At 42.1% G+C, this 13,411-nt stretch overlaps 1 protein-coding gene across 1 annotated transcript in view; it reads left to right on the forward strand.

The window, feature by feature from the left end:
• RBP3 (retinol binding protein 3) overlaps positions 1-13,411 on the forward strand; it is an 18,305-nt gene continuing 4,894 nt past the window's right edge. Inside the window, exons 1-3 of the mRNA XM_010411220.4 lie at positions 1-3,160; positions 9,895-10,085; positions 12,921-13,063. Of these exons, the coding sequence (XP_010409522.3) occupies positions 113-3,160; positions 9,895-10,085; positions 12,921-13,063 (3,382 nt within the window). The 5' untranslated portion in view covers positions 1-112. The remainder of the gene's footprint in view (positions 3,161-9,894; positions 10,086-12,920; positions 13,064-13,411) is intronic.

Below are 13,411 nucleotides of genomic sequence, written 5' to 3' on the forward strand. Positions count from 1 at the left end.
TGCACCTGGATTCAACACAGGGATTTCAGTGCGATTCAGAGTCATTGGAGAGCTATGTTCATCTTGATCGATAAGAGCTTCTGACTTCTTTTCTATTCCATACAAAGACAAAATGATCAGGACACATTTCTTGCTGTTTTCAGCACTGATCATGTGCAGCATACCTGCTGAGGAAATCTTTCAGCCAGCTCTAGTGCTGGACATGGCTAAAGTCCTTCTGGACAATTACTGTTATCCTGAAAACCTAGTGGGAATGCAAGAAGCCATTGAACAAGCAATCAAGAGCGGGGAGATCCTGGACATCTCAGATCCAAAAATGCTGGCAAGTGTCTTGACAGCTGGAGTGCAGGGTGCCCTGAATGACCCAAGACTGGTGATTTCCTATGAGCCATTACCACATGCAGCTCCCAAACAAGAAGCTGAGGTTTCCCCTACCCGTGAGCAACTCCTGAGTCTTATTGAACATGTGGTCATGTATGGCAAGCTGGACGGCAATGTTGGCTACCTGAGGATTGATTATATCATAGGAGAGGACGTTGTGCAGAAAGTTGGAGCTTTTCTGGTGGACAAGGTCTGGAAGACACTGATGGAGACATCTGCCCTGGTGATAGATCTTCGTCACAGCACTGGGGGGCAGATTTCTGGCCTCCCCTTCATCATCTCATACTTGCATGAAGAAGACAAGATGCTGCATGTTGAGACTGTGTACAATCGTCCCTCCAACACCACCACAGAGATATGGACACTTCCAAAGGTGTTGGGAGAGAGGTACAGCAAAGAAAAGGATGTCATTGTTCTGATCAGCCGCCACACCACAGGAGTGGCTGAAGATGTAGCTTACATCCTCAAGCACATGAACAGAGCTATCACTGTTGGAGAGAAGACAGCCGGGGGCTCACTGGACATCCAGAAGGTGCGTATTGGTCCTTCCAATTTCTATATGATGGTTCCTGTGTCACGATCTGTGAGCCCCTTGAGTGGGGGTGGACAGAGCTGGGAAGTGAGTGGGGTGATGCCATGTGTGGCTACTGAGGCAGAGCAAGCCTTGCAGAAATCCTTGGACATCCTGGCAGTGCGCAGAGCAGTGCCTGGCACCATTAGCCACCTCAAAAACATATTAAAGGACTATTACAGCCTAGTGGAGAGAGTGCCTGCGCTACTGCGGCACCTTGCCACCTCTGACTTCTCTTCTGTGCAGTCATCCGAGGACTTGGCCACCAAACTCAATACTGAGTTGCAGACCTTATCTGAAGACCCCCGTCTGATGGTTCAAGTCATGATGCCAGGTGAAGCTGCAGATCTCCCAGCCGAGAAGCCAATTGGAATGGCAGCTGACTTACCTGACAATGAGCAGCTGCTGCATGCCTTGGTGGATACTGTCTTCAAGGTGTCAGTGTTGCCAGGCAATGTTGGTTACATGCGCTTCGATGAGTTTGCAGATGCCTCTGTGCTTGCTAAGCTGGGGCCTTACATTGTACGCAAAGTGTGGGAGCCCCTTCAAAATACAGAGAACTTGATCATGGACCTACGTTACAACCCTGGAGGCCCTTCCTCCTCTGCTGTGCCTGTGCTACTCTCCTATTTCCAAGACCCTGCTGCTGATCCTGTCCATCTCTTCACAACTTATGACAGATGCACCAACCATACGCAGGAGCACAACAGCCAGGCAGAATTGCTGGGCAAGTCCTATGGGGCTAAGCGTGGCGTCTACCTGCTCACCAGCCACCACACTGCTACAGCTGCTGAGGAGTTTGCTTACCTCATGCAGTCCCTAGGCCGTGCCACGCTGATTGGTGAGATCACAGCAGGAAGCCTCTCGCACACCCGTACCTTCCCTCTGCTGCAGCCTGCGCCAGGAATAACCCATGGCCTGACTATCACAGTTCCTGTTATCACTTTCATTGACAACCATGGGGAGAGCTGGATGGGTGGAGGAGTTGTTCCTGATGCCATAGTGTTGGCTGAGGATGCACTGGAAAAGGCCGAAGAAGTGCTAGCCTTCCACAAGAACATGGGAGTACTTCTAGAGGGTACGGGGCAACTCCTAGAGGCTCACTATGCCATCCCAGAAGTGGCTGGTAAGGCCAGTGCTATGCTCAGCACCAAACGGGCCCAGGGAGGTTATCGATCAGCTATAGACTCAGAGACTTTGGCTTCCCAGCTTACCAGTGACTTGCAGGAGGCCTCTGGAGACCATCGGCTTCATGTCTTCCACAGCCATGTGGAACCAACACCAGAAGAGCAGCTTCCCAATGTGATTCCCAGCCCTGAAGAGCTGAGCTACATCATTGAGGCACTCTTCAAAATTGAGGTATTGCCAGGGAACCTAGGTTACCTTCGCTTTGATATGATGGCTGAGGCAGAAACAGTGAAGGCCATTGGGCCACAGCTGTTGCAGATGGTATGGAACAAGCTGGTGGACACGGATGCCATGATTATTGACATGAGGTACAACACAGGTGGCTACTCCACTGCCATCCCAATACTTTGTTCCTACTTCTTTGAGCCTGAGCCTCGGAAACACCTCTACACTGTCTTCGACCGTAGTACCTCCCGCAGCACAGAGGTGTGGACTCTCCCCCAGCTCTCTGGCAAGAGATATGGCTCCCTCAAGGACATCTATATCCTAACAAGCCATATGAGTGGCTCAGCAGCTGAGGCTTTCACTCGCTCTATGAAGGATCTACACCGGGCCACAGTTATTGGTGAGCCCACAGTTGGTGGATCCCTCTCGGTGGGCATTTATCGTGTTGGTAACAGCTCCCTATATGCCTCCATCCCCAGCCAAGTGGTGCTCAGCCCAGTCACTGGAAAAGTATGGAGTGTGTCTGGAGTGGAGCCACACATCACCATCCAGGCCAGTGAAGCCATGTCTGTAGCTCAACACATTGCCAACCTGCGTGCCCAGGTGCCACAAATATTGCAAACTGTAGGCAAGCTTGTGGCAGATAATTATGCCTTTGTGGATATTGGGACTGTTATAGCATCCAACCTCACCAAGAACATCAACAAGGACAATTATAAAAGGATCCATACAGAGGAAGAACTCGCTGGGAAGGTGACTGCCATCTTACAATCTCTTTCTGATGATGAACACCTGAAATTACTTTACATCCCTGAACATGCCAAGGACAGCATCCCAGGGATCATGCCAAAACAGGTACAGTTCTCTCATACTCAGTTACAGAGATGCCAGCTGGAATGGGAGCATTGAGTCAGATACCTTATCTTTTTTCTAGCCCATACCATAAACCCACCCGAATTTACCAGTACCCAGAGGAAAAGCCAGTGCCTGAGTAGGTTTTGTAGGCTGAGCTGTCTCTGGCACTTAGGGTAGTAGCTTGTAGAATTAGATGGGAGTTCTAGATGCATGCATCTTGGGAACAAGCTTCAGGCTGTAAATTTCAGCTGCCATATGCCACAAGCAAAAATGCAGCTCTTTAGGGTTAGAGGAAAGATACCTCTGTGATCCCTCCTCTTCCAATGCTGCAGCTTTTCCAGTTGTAATTAATGCAGAAACCCTCTGGTTTCAAACCCAGGTCGTAATTTGAGGAAGTTTAGTTGGACTAGAGTAAATGCATATAACTCACTAAACATGCAGCCATGTACTCTTTGACGGACTTCTCTATATAAAATTGTAGTAACTGACATCTATTACACCAGAATAATAAGCAACTCCTTCGGTAGTGGCAGTGGAAAGTTGTTCTAATTGTGTCTCATGCTCAGCATCAGACAGTTTCCCAGTGACCTAGAAATTCTTTGGAAGAAGTATCTGGGTGGAAGTTAGGTGACCCCAGGGAGAAATTGGTTTTTAATAATCTACTTTTGCCCTTGCTGTGTGGTTTGCATAACAGTCTGTGCTTTGTTCTGAGCCTGAGTGTTTATACACTGGTCTGCCTTGCCAATCTTTCTTGTTCATTGTTGTGCTGGAGGGAGCTCCCAGGAGCACTTGTTAAAATTCCATCTTCAAATTAAATAGAGGGTTAGGATAACCTGATCCCTTTCTTGGATGGAGTTAGCTGCTTTCTGGCTACTGCACTAGCATGGCTATCAGAGACGTATTTTCTCCAGGGAATCATAAAATTACTTTTTGAAGAGAATGCATTTGCCTTTGCAATGAACCAGAGTAGACCAAGTGTCAGGTAACTATTAAATGTTTCCTGGGGGAGGAAATCCGTGGACTTCCACACTCTGAAATTTTTGGCATGCATGATTTAAAGTGGCTATGACCTTTGTGGTATTACCACAAATACTAAGGTCAAGGACAAAGTCTAAGCATTGCCAGGGCCAGATTTTTTTTCCAAGTTTGCTAACCAAGAGATGCTGGCCCCATTCTTGCTTTTAAGATTAAATGGAAATAATTAATTAAAGGAGTTTTCTATTCCAGCACTCTCCTTCCTAACTTGGTTGAGTGTAGAAAACTTCACTCTCAAATATTTCAATGCTTTTGACAGAGTTCCCTGCTCAATTATTATCAACATATCAGTAGTGACACATCATAATTTCTCCCCATTCTACAGAATGGAAAAATCTTGCAAATTGGTCACTGTATTCACTGAAGGCTGTTATTGAATACTGTTGGTGTGTTTTACTTGTTCAGATACTACTTAGTTTATTCAGACCTTGAATATTCAGAACAGGATGTAGTGGACAAGTATCTTATTTGTCACATGACGTAAAATTCTGATCCTGATACAGCTAGTGAAGAAATGCCATTATACTATTCAATGCCTCTGTTTTACCATAGTTCTTCGTCAAGCAAAATGATTGGAAGAGGTCAGGTATACATCCATAAGAAAGAAATCACATCAGTCTGGATGACAATCAGGACAAATGTAAGATTTCTCCAAGGTGAAATAATGTGTAAAGAGCAGAGAATCACGTCTCTTATGAGACTAAAATGGTTTCCAGAGGCATAAGCATTCCCTCATATTGCTGGAGGAAATTGGAAATCAAACAGACAAGAAAGCATTAAGATGTTAACAAAGATGCTGAAGTCACTTAAGTAAAGGATTTCCCTTGAGATGGAGGTAAAAGAAAATTCACCCATTCCACAGAGCCTTGGGCAGCAAGAGTACCTTCATCTCCTGTTTTGCTTTTGCAGCCATAAGAGGGATGATTTCTGTGGAACATTTCAGGTATACCCCAGAGAGCAAATACCTTTAGATTACAGTGAAGCATATATGATGGCACTAACTGCATTTGTAAATTTTTTTAAAAATTAAAAATTTGGCAGCCCAATACATGGACATAGTGTCTCTCTTGATCTGTATCACATTTATTCCTTAAAAACCTAAGAGCTAGTTTTTCTCTTGTGCTACCTATGTTCCAAGCCACCCTCTCCCTTGACAGCAGGATTCTACTGTTAATGACCTTGACAGTGAAGCAGATCCAACACAATTAACTGAAAGTGATGATGAATAACTACAGGAAGGATGGGATAGGACATAGGAGACAGACAAGTGAAATGCGTGCAGACCTTTGCATCTGCTGCACTAGAATAGCTGCTGAAGCATAGTAAAGAGTAGTGAATATGTCTCCTCTAAGCAGCAGCAAGGTCACTTCTAGTCAGAGTTGTCAGCTGCATAAATGCTACTTTCCAAAGTCAGACTTCCCAGAGGCAAATTTTGTATATATTTTTTGTGATCCAGAAAATAACATTTTGCTTATAAGGCAGAGCTCTGTAAACTTGCTGACATGCAGTTCAATAATCCCTGCTTCTTATTCTTCTGTCTCCCTCTCCAGTTACACCTTCCTTTGCATACTGAAACATTTGTGTTTGTGACTGAGTTTCTACCTATGGAAGAACAGCTGCCTGATTTTGGCATAATTGTAAAGCCCATTTCAAGTGATGAGGGGTCTCCCTGAGTGATTCTTTTGGCCTCTTCTTAATCACCAACTACTTTTAATGCAGTCTTTACACCTAAGAGAATTTTTGTCATGATAGTTTACATAAGCAGCTGAAAATGATGATCAGAATAAAAAGCAAAAATTAATCCCTTATAAAAATTGTTCCTGCATTTCAAGTCCTCCTGTTTCCAGATGAATAATATGTATGTATAGAAGAGTGTTGTACTTGCTGAAGGAGGCAATAGTTAGAGATGTTTCACCAGAAAGAAGTACAGTTTGCTTATATCCTTTCATTAATGAGTGAAATCAAAATGCTCAGCCTCCAAGCGTCAAGATAAATAATCAAATTGCTGCATCTATTGCTAAAAGGTGGACAAACAATTGTTATAGGTCCACATGATGTTGATTTATATTGACATAACCACAGTAAAGTCAGTGGAACTATGCAAGTTTATGCAAGAGAAAAGTATCTTGTGTTTAACTCTCATTGGCTCTTCACCTTTTGCAATCTTTGCTTGCTTGTTTCTAGGGTGATAGTAATTCACTGCACAACTCTGGGAGGAAAGTAGCTTGTTTAGGGGAAGTCCTGTAAAAATGTAAATGGGTTCTTCAGAGTTCATAACCTGAGCACAAATTAATAGGGTCAAGCTGTTGCAGTAAATACTCATCATCATCAAACTGGAATGGATAAGGATGAGTATAATTAGTAAGACATGAAATCTTCTGCTACATTTAGTCTAAAGAAAATTCATCTAGAGTATAATATGCACAGACCTGGGCAATGGTTTTCTGGAATGATGTGGCTCAAGTACAGAGGCAGCAGAAAAGAGGAACAGGAGTAAAGAGAAGACTGAATAAAACTAATCTTGAAAAAATTTAAAATATTTGAGTTGTTTATTCCAGAGAGAGGAAAACTGAGAGGAGACATGAAAACGCAGATACATAAGAGACTGTTTCAGATATGAAAAGAATAATCTGTTCCCTTGTCCATAGTAAATAGGTCAAGAAGTAATGCACTTAAAGAGTACAAAGTAGTCAACTTATACTGTTTACACTAGATCTTAGAAACATCTTTCTTATAGAAAGGCTGGTGACGTACTACGGTGGATTGCTTGGAAGTCACCCAGTGAAATGTGTGTTGTTAAGAGCAAATGAGAATGAGCTGTCAGGGCTATAGCTGATCCTGCTCAGTCCTTGAGCTGGGGGCCCTGCTAGGATGGACAGTTCCATTCCAACCTGTGAGCGTACACAAGGAACCCAAATGTTCTAAGAAAAGTGCAACCCTGCCATTCAGCCCTCAAGATCTCATGGTTCTTAAACTTATCTCAGGGTTTGCAGCAGCACAAGGGTATTGCCTGATAATATTTTCACAGCCAGCAGTTGGCAGCACTAGCAACCTTAATGAAAATCAGAGTTACCTTAAAACAGTCAGCACAAAAATAGCTTTGAAGAAACAGCTTCTATCTAAAAACAACTTAACGGAGAGATGAAAGGATAGAAAAGAGGGAAGAGAGGCACATTTGGAAAAGCGGTTTGCTGATGGTTGGGGTTTGTGTCGGTAACAGAATCAGGGATCTAACTCTATACACAAGTCCCAGGGCAGCATTCCACGGTCCTATTTTGTGTCATATCATATGTTGTATTTAGGCCACTCACCTGTGGAAGGAGTCTGCAGAACAGGACTGTAGACACAATATAGTTAATGAAAAAACACTTTTCCTTGGCTTAAAGTGGTGCTAGCTTGGAGGTCCTTTAGCCTAGCCTCATTGTTTATAGTGTGCACCTGAGGACTTACATTTAACAACAAGTCATTTGTATGTAAACATTGTCTGACTGAGCAGCAGGATCTTACTTTCAGCTGCATCCTGTCCCAGCTTGTCCTTGGCCAGCAGAGCCCTGCCTTCCAAAGAGAGCACCTGGTTGCTCCCTGAAGCTTGACTTACCTCCTTAGGTACCTGCAGCCTGTGGCCCATGTGCCAGTGTCATGAATCTGCAGTTTTGCAGGGCAGTAACTCTCTCATACCAGTCACAGGCTCCTCACCTCTTCTGCTGAAAAATTCAGATGCTTTCCCTGGCACCCCAAAATTACAGTCTGAGTGCTCTTCATGTGATATCCAGTCTTAGAGCTTTTAGAATAGATACATTTTCATAACTTTTCCTGCAGCCAAGAACGGCTTTCATTTAGATCCTTGCACATTTATTTCAGCCCTTGAGACCTGGGGCTTTAAGAGAAACCTGCCCACCTTGAAATTTGTAATGAATTTTCAACAGTTAGCAGTGCTGAAGTCCTCAGGGAACAAAAATAAGATGCATCACAGTAAAAGAATAAGTAGAGAAAAAATTCATCAGGCAGATACTATTCTTAATCAACATGTTTCTAGGTATGCATTTAGCAATTAGCGCTGGAGACAGAGATAAGACATTTGTGTGTTCAATTAAAATATCATTAGTAAGCAGCTGAGAGTAACACATCAGTTTTACTTGCAGATGTTAGTAATGGGTGATGTTTTTATTTTCCTCCTGGGAGGACCAGTATCTCTGAAGTAGATATAAGTTCTGTCAGAACAATCAATGCATGCTGAATATATTTTTCAAAACTGTGATTTGTTAATCAAAGTACAGTGGACAGATCAAGTAACACTGCTGTCACTGGGAAGTGGAATGGAAATGACAAACTCAGTTCTGCTGGACTGATGTGTTTACAGTCCAGATACAATGGTTATTTTCACAAGGTAAAGTGATAAAGAAGGGTACAGAAAAGAATTTGCTCTTATCGTCAAGTCAACAACTACTGGCCAACAGGGCTTTTAAATTAATGATTGAAATTTTGGTAATTTTGGCATACATCAGGAGCTCAATGATGAAGTGTCATATGGTGGGTAATTTTCCCCTAGGTAATGTCAAGCACAGCTGCATTCACACACCTCAGAAAAAACTCTTTCTGCTGTGGCAGACCTGCTTTCAGCAGGAGCAAAACTCCAGGCCAGAGCACTATATAGAGGTCAGGAGATTACTTGACTTCTCTGTAGTTGCAGAAGGCCCAAGTGCCTCCCCAGTTCTGTGGCATGTTGTCGACTTGAAGAGCACCTGCTAGCACATGGTTCGTTGCTGACTCCTTGTTCTTTCGAGTGTGAAAGAATGGATTGTCTGGGGATGAGCTATGGCAGAGGGCAACTGATTAAAAAGGTATAATACCATTTTCACAGCAACAGAGGAGAAAATACCAAATGGCTGAAGGTCATATAAGTTGTATGTATTCTAAATTCTTACCTCAAGCTGAAGGAGACTATTCCATTTTCAGATACTGCATGCAAAACAGAAGGTTGGCAATAGGAACTGGCTATGTCTCAATGCATACAGGGGTTACTAGGATAACTTTATTATTTGGCTACACATTGCTACTAAAACAGTCCACTGTTTAATAACATAAGCTAAGCAAAATTAAATAAATCGCAACCTAACACGTGAGACTCCAGGCACATGGCCACCATAGAAGAGATTTAGCATGTCTACTTCATTAGTATCCTAGCACATGCCCAGACACATCAGATTCCTCACTGTCACAGGGACTGGGTCATTAAGAGGGGCTGGGGCCACTCGCACCTGCGGCCAGCAGCTGTTTGTCAGATGAGGCCAGTAAAGAGATTATGAAAGTCCCAGGTGCCGTGTCTAGAAAGAACTCACAAAGGCAACATGTGGGCTTGGATGGCAGGCCTGGGATCTATGCTGCAGGTCGGGATTGTTCTTTTAACCTCTTTGCTCTAAGGAAATTCTTGTATTTTTGAAAAATAAAATGAGCTCTGGCAAATAGGCGCCTGATCCAGATTCTGGGCATGTTATTGATGCATTTTATACTGTGCAAAAATGCATCACGCAATGCTAACCTATGTTTAACATGCAAAAATGTTGTAAAATTTATTATGTTTTTCAAACTCGGTCACATTCCTCACACGTGTCCCCCCTGGATTAACATGAGCCACATAATTTTGTGTCGAGCTACCAGTGCCAGCAAATGATTTGTTTTGTTTTTCCAAACTCTTTCAGATCCCTCCACCAGAAGTATTTGAAGATTTGATTAGGTTTTCATTCCACACAAATGTATTTGAAAACAACATCGGCTATCTGAGATTTGATATGTTTGGAGACAGTGAACTTCTAACCCAGGTGTCCGACCTAATCATAGAGCTTGTTTGGAAGAAAATTGTTCACACAGATGCATTAATCATAGACCTGAGGTAAACCTTTGAATGGCAAATAACCAAAGCTCTTTCAAAACAGCATTTTATTTGTAACAGTGAATTAGCTTTACATGGCTTACTATCCTGTTTACAGGCTAACATTGCTGGGATTAAATGAGAAAAGAAAAACAGCCAAGGAAAATAATAACAGTCTGGAAGTATATCTCAAAATAAATTGTATCATCACTTGAGATGTTTAGAACTAAATAGGCAAATTTAGGGAATAGTTTGCAGAATGCAGTTCTGGATGTTACATTTGTTTTATTTCTCTAACTTCTTTCTAATCTAACTCTCCATGTACCATATATATATATTTATAAAATAAATATTTACTTCATGTAGTGGCCAAGTGATTCAACAGTCAAAAAGACAGACTATGTGCAAGGCTGTGTTACAACATTTAATTTGCCATATCTGCAGTGCTAAATAATTCTGGGCAATCAGGTCTGTACAGAACGGGCCTTGTGCACAGAGCACAGAGGTGCCTAGAGGTACTGTAGCACTCCTGGGCCCTGCTGCACCAAGCTGCAGCATTGTACACCTGCCCTCTTCTTAGAATTCTGTTGGACACTCCAGTGTGTCAATAGTGCTCCAAATCTTATGAGCAATAAGATGTCATTCATTTTTCACCAGCAATCAAAGTAGATTAATATAAAACATTCACATTTCCTACACAGTATTTAGGGAAGTAATGCCCTTGTTGTGGTCCAGAGTTAATGTGTGTGAGCCCAGAAGATTACAAATATAAACCAAAGAAAAGAAGGACTTTGTAAGGACTTGGTTTTAATGCTAGAACCATTTGTGTCTATTGTTATCATGGGGCTCTTAATATTTGGTAATCTTCTTAATCCCAAATTTCCAATTTGGGAAGTAATTGGGATTTGCATCATAGGGAGGAAAAGATGACCACAGTGATGAGAGCAGAGACAGAGATCTTACTATGTGAGAACAGAGGAGGCAAGGCAGCGACGAACATAACACACCCATGACTGGATTTGAATTCAGCAAAAGCACCACCATCTTCCAATAGACTTGAGATAGGACTGGGACTTTCCTCTTTCTTGCCCCAGTTTTCTCCCAAGCTAAAAATTTCAGGGCTGGGGGCACTGAAGCAGCAAAGATGAAATCATGTCTCAGGTACCAAATGGTCTCATTATAGCTCCTTTCTTGTGTTGTTTTGGTTTGGTTTATTTTTTTATATTTAATGTATTTTCAGTCCTTTGAGTGCACATAAAAGACCCAGTCTCTGAAGACATACAAAAGAGAACCCCAAACAAGCCTTTTGAAATTCTCTGTAAGCCAATCTTATAATTTTAAGGCTAATGATTTAAATTTTGCATGGGATTAACTGTAATGAATAATGTTTCTCATTTTACAAGTTTTCCTCCGTGAAACAGCTGTACCACTCATGAACTTCATATTTGGATAATTTCAATTTTGCATGGGATTAACCATAATGCATAATGTCTCTCACTTTAATAGTTTCCCTTCCTGGAACAGCTGTGCCACTCATGAACTTCGTATTTTTAACTCTCACAGCATTGACAAGAGACACTGATGAACTAAAAGGCCTCCCTAAGGTCACACAAGGCATCTGTAAGAAGGAGCACTAGCATCCAAAATTTAAGTTCAAACTCTGGCAACTGCTCAGACATTATTACTGACTAAAGTTACTGCAGTTTCAGTGTCTGCAAGAGAGTCCCAGGAAGAGCATTCCAGCATTGCCCTGCCTGCCATCAACTTCAGCCATGATGGCACCTGAAGGAAACTGGGCTCTGCTGGGCTGAGCTGTCGCATGGGCCGTGCAGCAGCAGCACCTCCTGGCAGCACAGCACTATCAGGGACACACTGAAGATGGTTATTTAACTTCTAGCCAATCACAGTGTCAATCATGGAGCTCCCAAATGCTGAAGAATAAAGATGTAGCTTCACTCTTCGGAACAGAGGCCTCTGGGACTGTCAGATCCTTTTCCAGAGGTGCAAAATCTTAGCTATAGATTGAACTGAATAAACTCATTTTCTAGCAGGTTTTTGCTGGAATGTCTGTGCTAGGTACTCCTAACATCACCTAGAGGAAAGTACTATATCCACACTCTATCAGTAAGCAAAGTACAAACATTTCTAGAGTTGTATGTGCTCTAGTATTAGTGAAAAGTGACAGGAAAAAATATTTTGGCAGTTAATTTTGTGTATTCATAGCAGGGGTTCTCCAATGACAAGCTCTTCAGTAAAATTAATCTTCAGAGACTGCTATGGAATTAAACAATGACCAAAGTTTTCAACTACGACTGTGCTAAAGGAAGCAACTAACGCAATCTTTAGACACAAAAAAGATGGACTTATCTAAACTTCTAAGTTTTCCCATTTTGTGTAGCAAAAAATAGGAACACAACAGTTCTACAAACATATGTTGCTTTAATTGGAATCTACTTTGTGTTTTAGGGTTTATGTATTCACTCCTTGCTGCCGACACCAGGAACAGAATGGGTTACTCAGAGTAAAATAACAAGAGTATGATGTTTCTCTGCAGATTTAGAGTCTTTGCTTACTTTCTGATTTTTCCTACGTAACATCAAGAAAAAAATAAGACTTTTATGTTTTGTATTTGCTTTTGAAATCAGTTGTGGGCAATAAAACTCCAACACTCTTAGACAGGATTTTGTTGATCTGATAGAAGTGCAAATGCTGATAGGGGAGAATGAATGTAAATGTATCAAAATGTAGCCATAAGCCTTTTCGGGACTGATGTTATGGAACAATACTTGGGAAGGAAGATTTACTGCCTGACACAAATTTTCACTTGTTTCCTTAATATTTTTAATTCTTGAAAAGGTACAATATTGGAGGCTCCACTACACCCATAGCAATCCTATGCTCATATTTCTTTGATGAAGGACACCCAATTCTCTTGGACAAAGTTTATAACAGACCCAGTGACTCAGTAAAGGAGATATGGACCCAGCCACAGCTCAAAGGTAAATGACAGTTTCTTTCCAGAGTAGCTTTCCATTTCAGATGTCTCTCCTTGTGCATTTTAAACAAGCCATTAAATACTGTAACTCATTTGGTGAAAGCACCTGCCATGATCAGCTCAATCTGTGTAGAGAATGTAGAAACAAAAAATGTGCATTTCAGCCATGTCCCTCAATGCCATCTACAAATAACAGTTTATCACTCCTAAGAATGGGGTATGTTAGGCACAGAGGTTTGTAAATTGGTCCCCAGAAGTTGAGCCAAATACTGTGTACAGCAGCTGTAACTTGTTGCTTTTAAAAGTTGCCAAAATTAAAAATTAATCCAGTGTTGCCTAGAGTTCTAGTAAT

Source organism: Corvus cornix, chromosome 6, assembly GCF_000738735.6.
Source record: "Corvus cornix cornix isolate S_Up_H32 chromosome 6, ASM73873v5, whole genome shotgun sequence".
Taxonomy (NCBI): domain Eukaryota; kingdom Metazoa; phylum Chordata; class Aves; order Passeriformes; family Corvidae; genus Corvus; species Corvus cornix.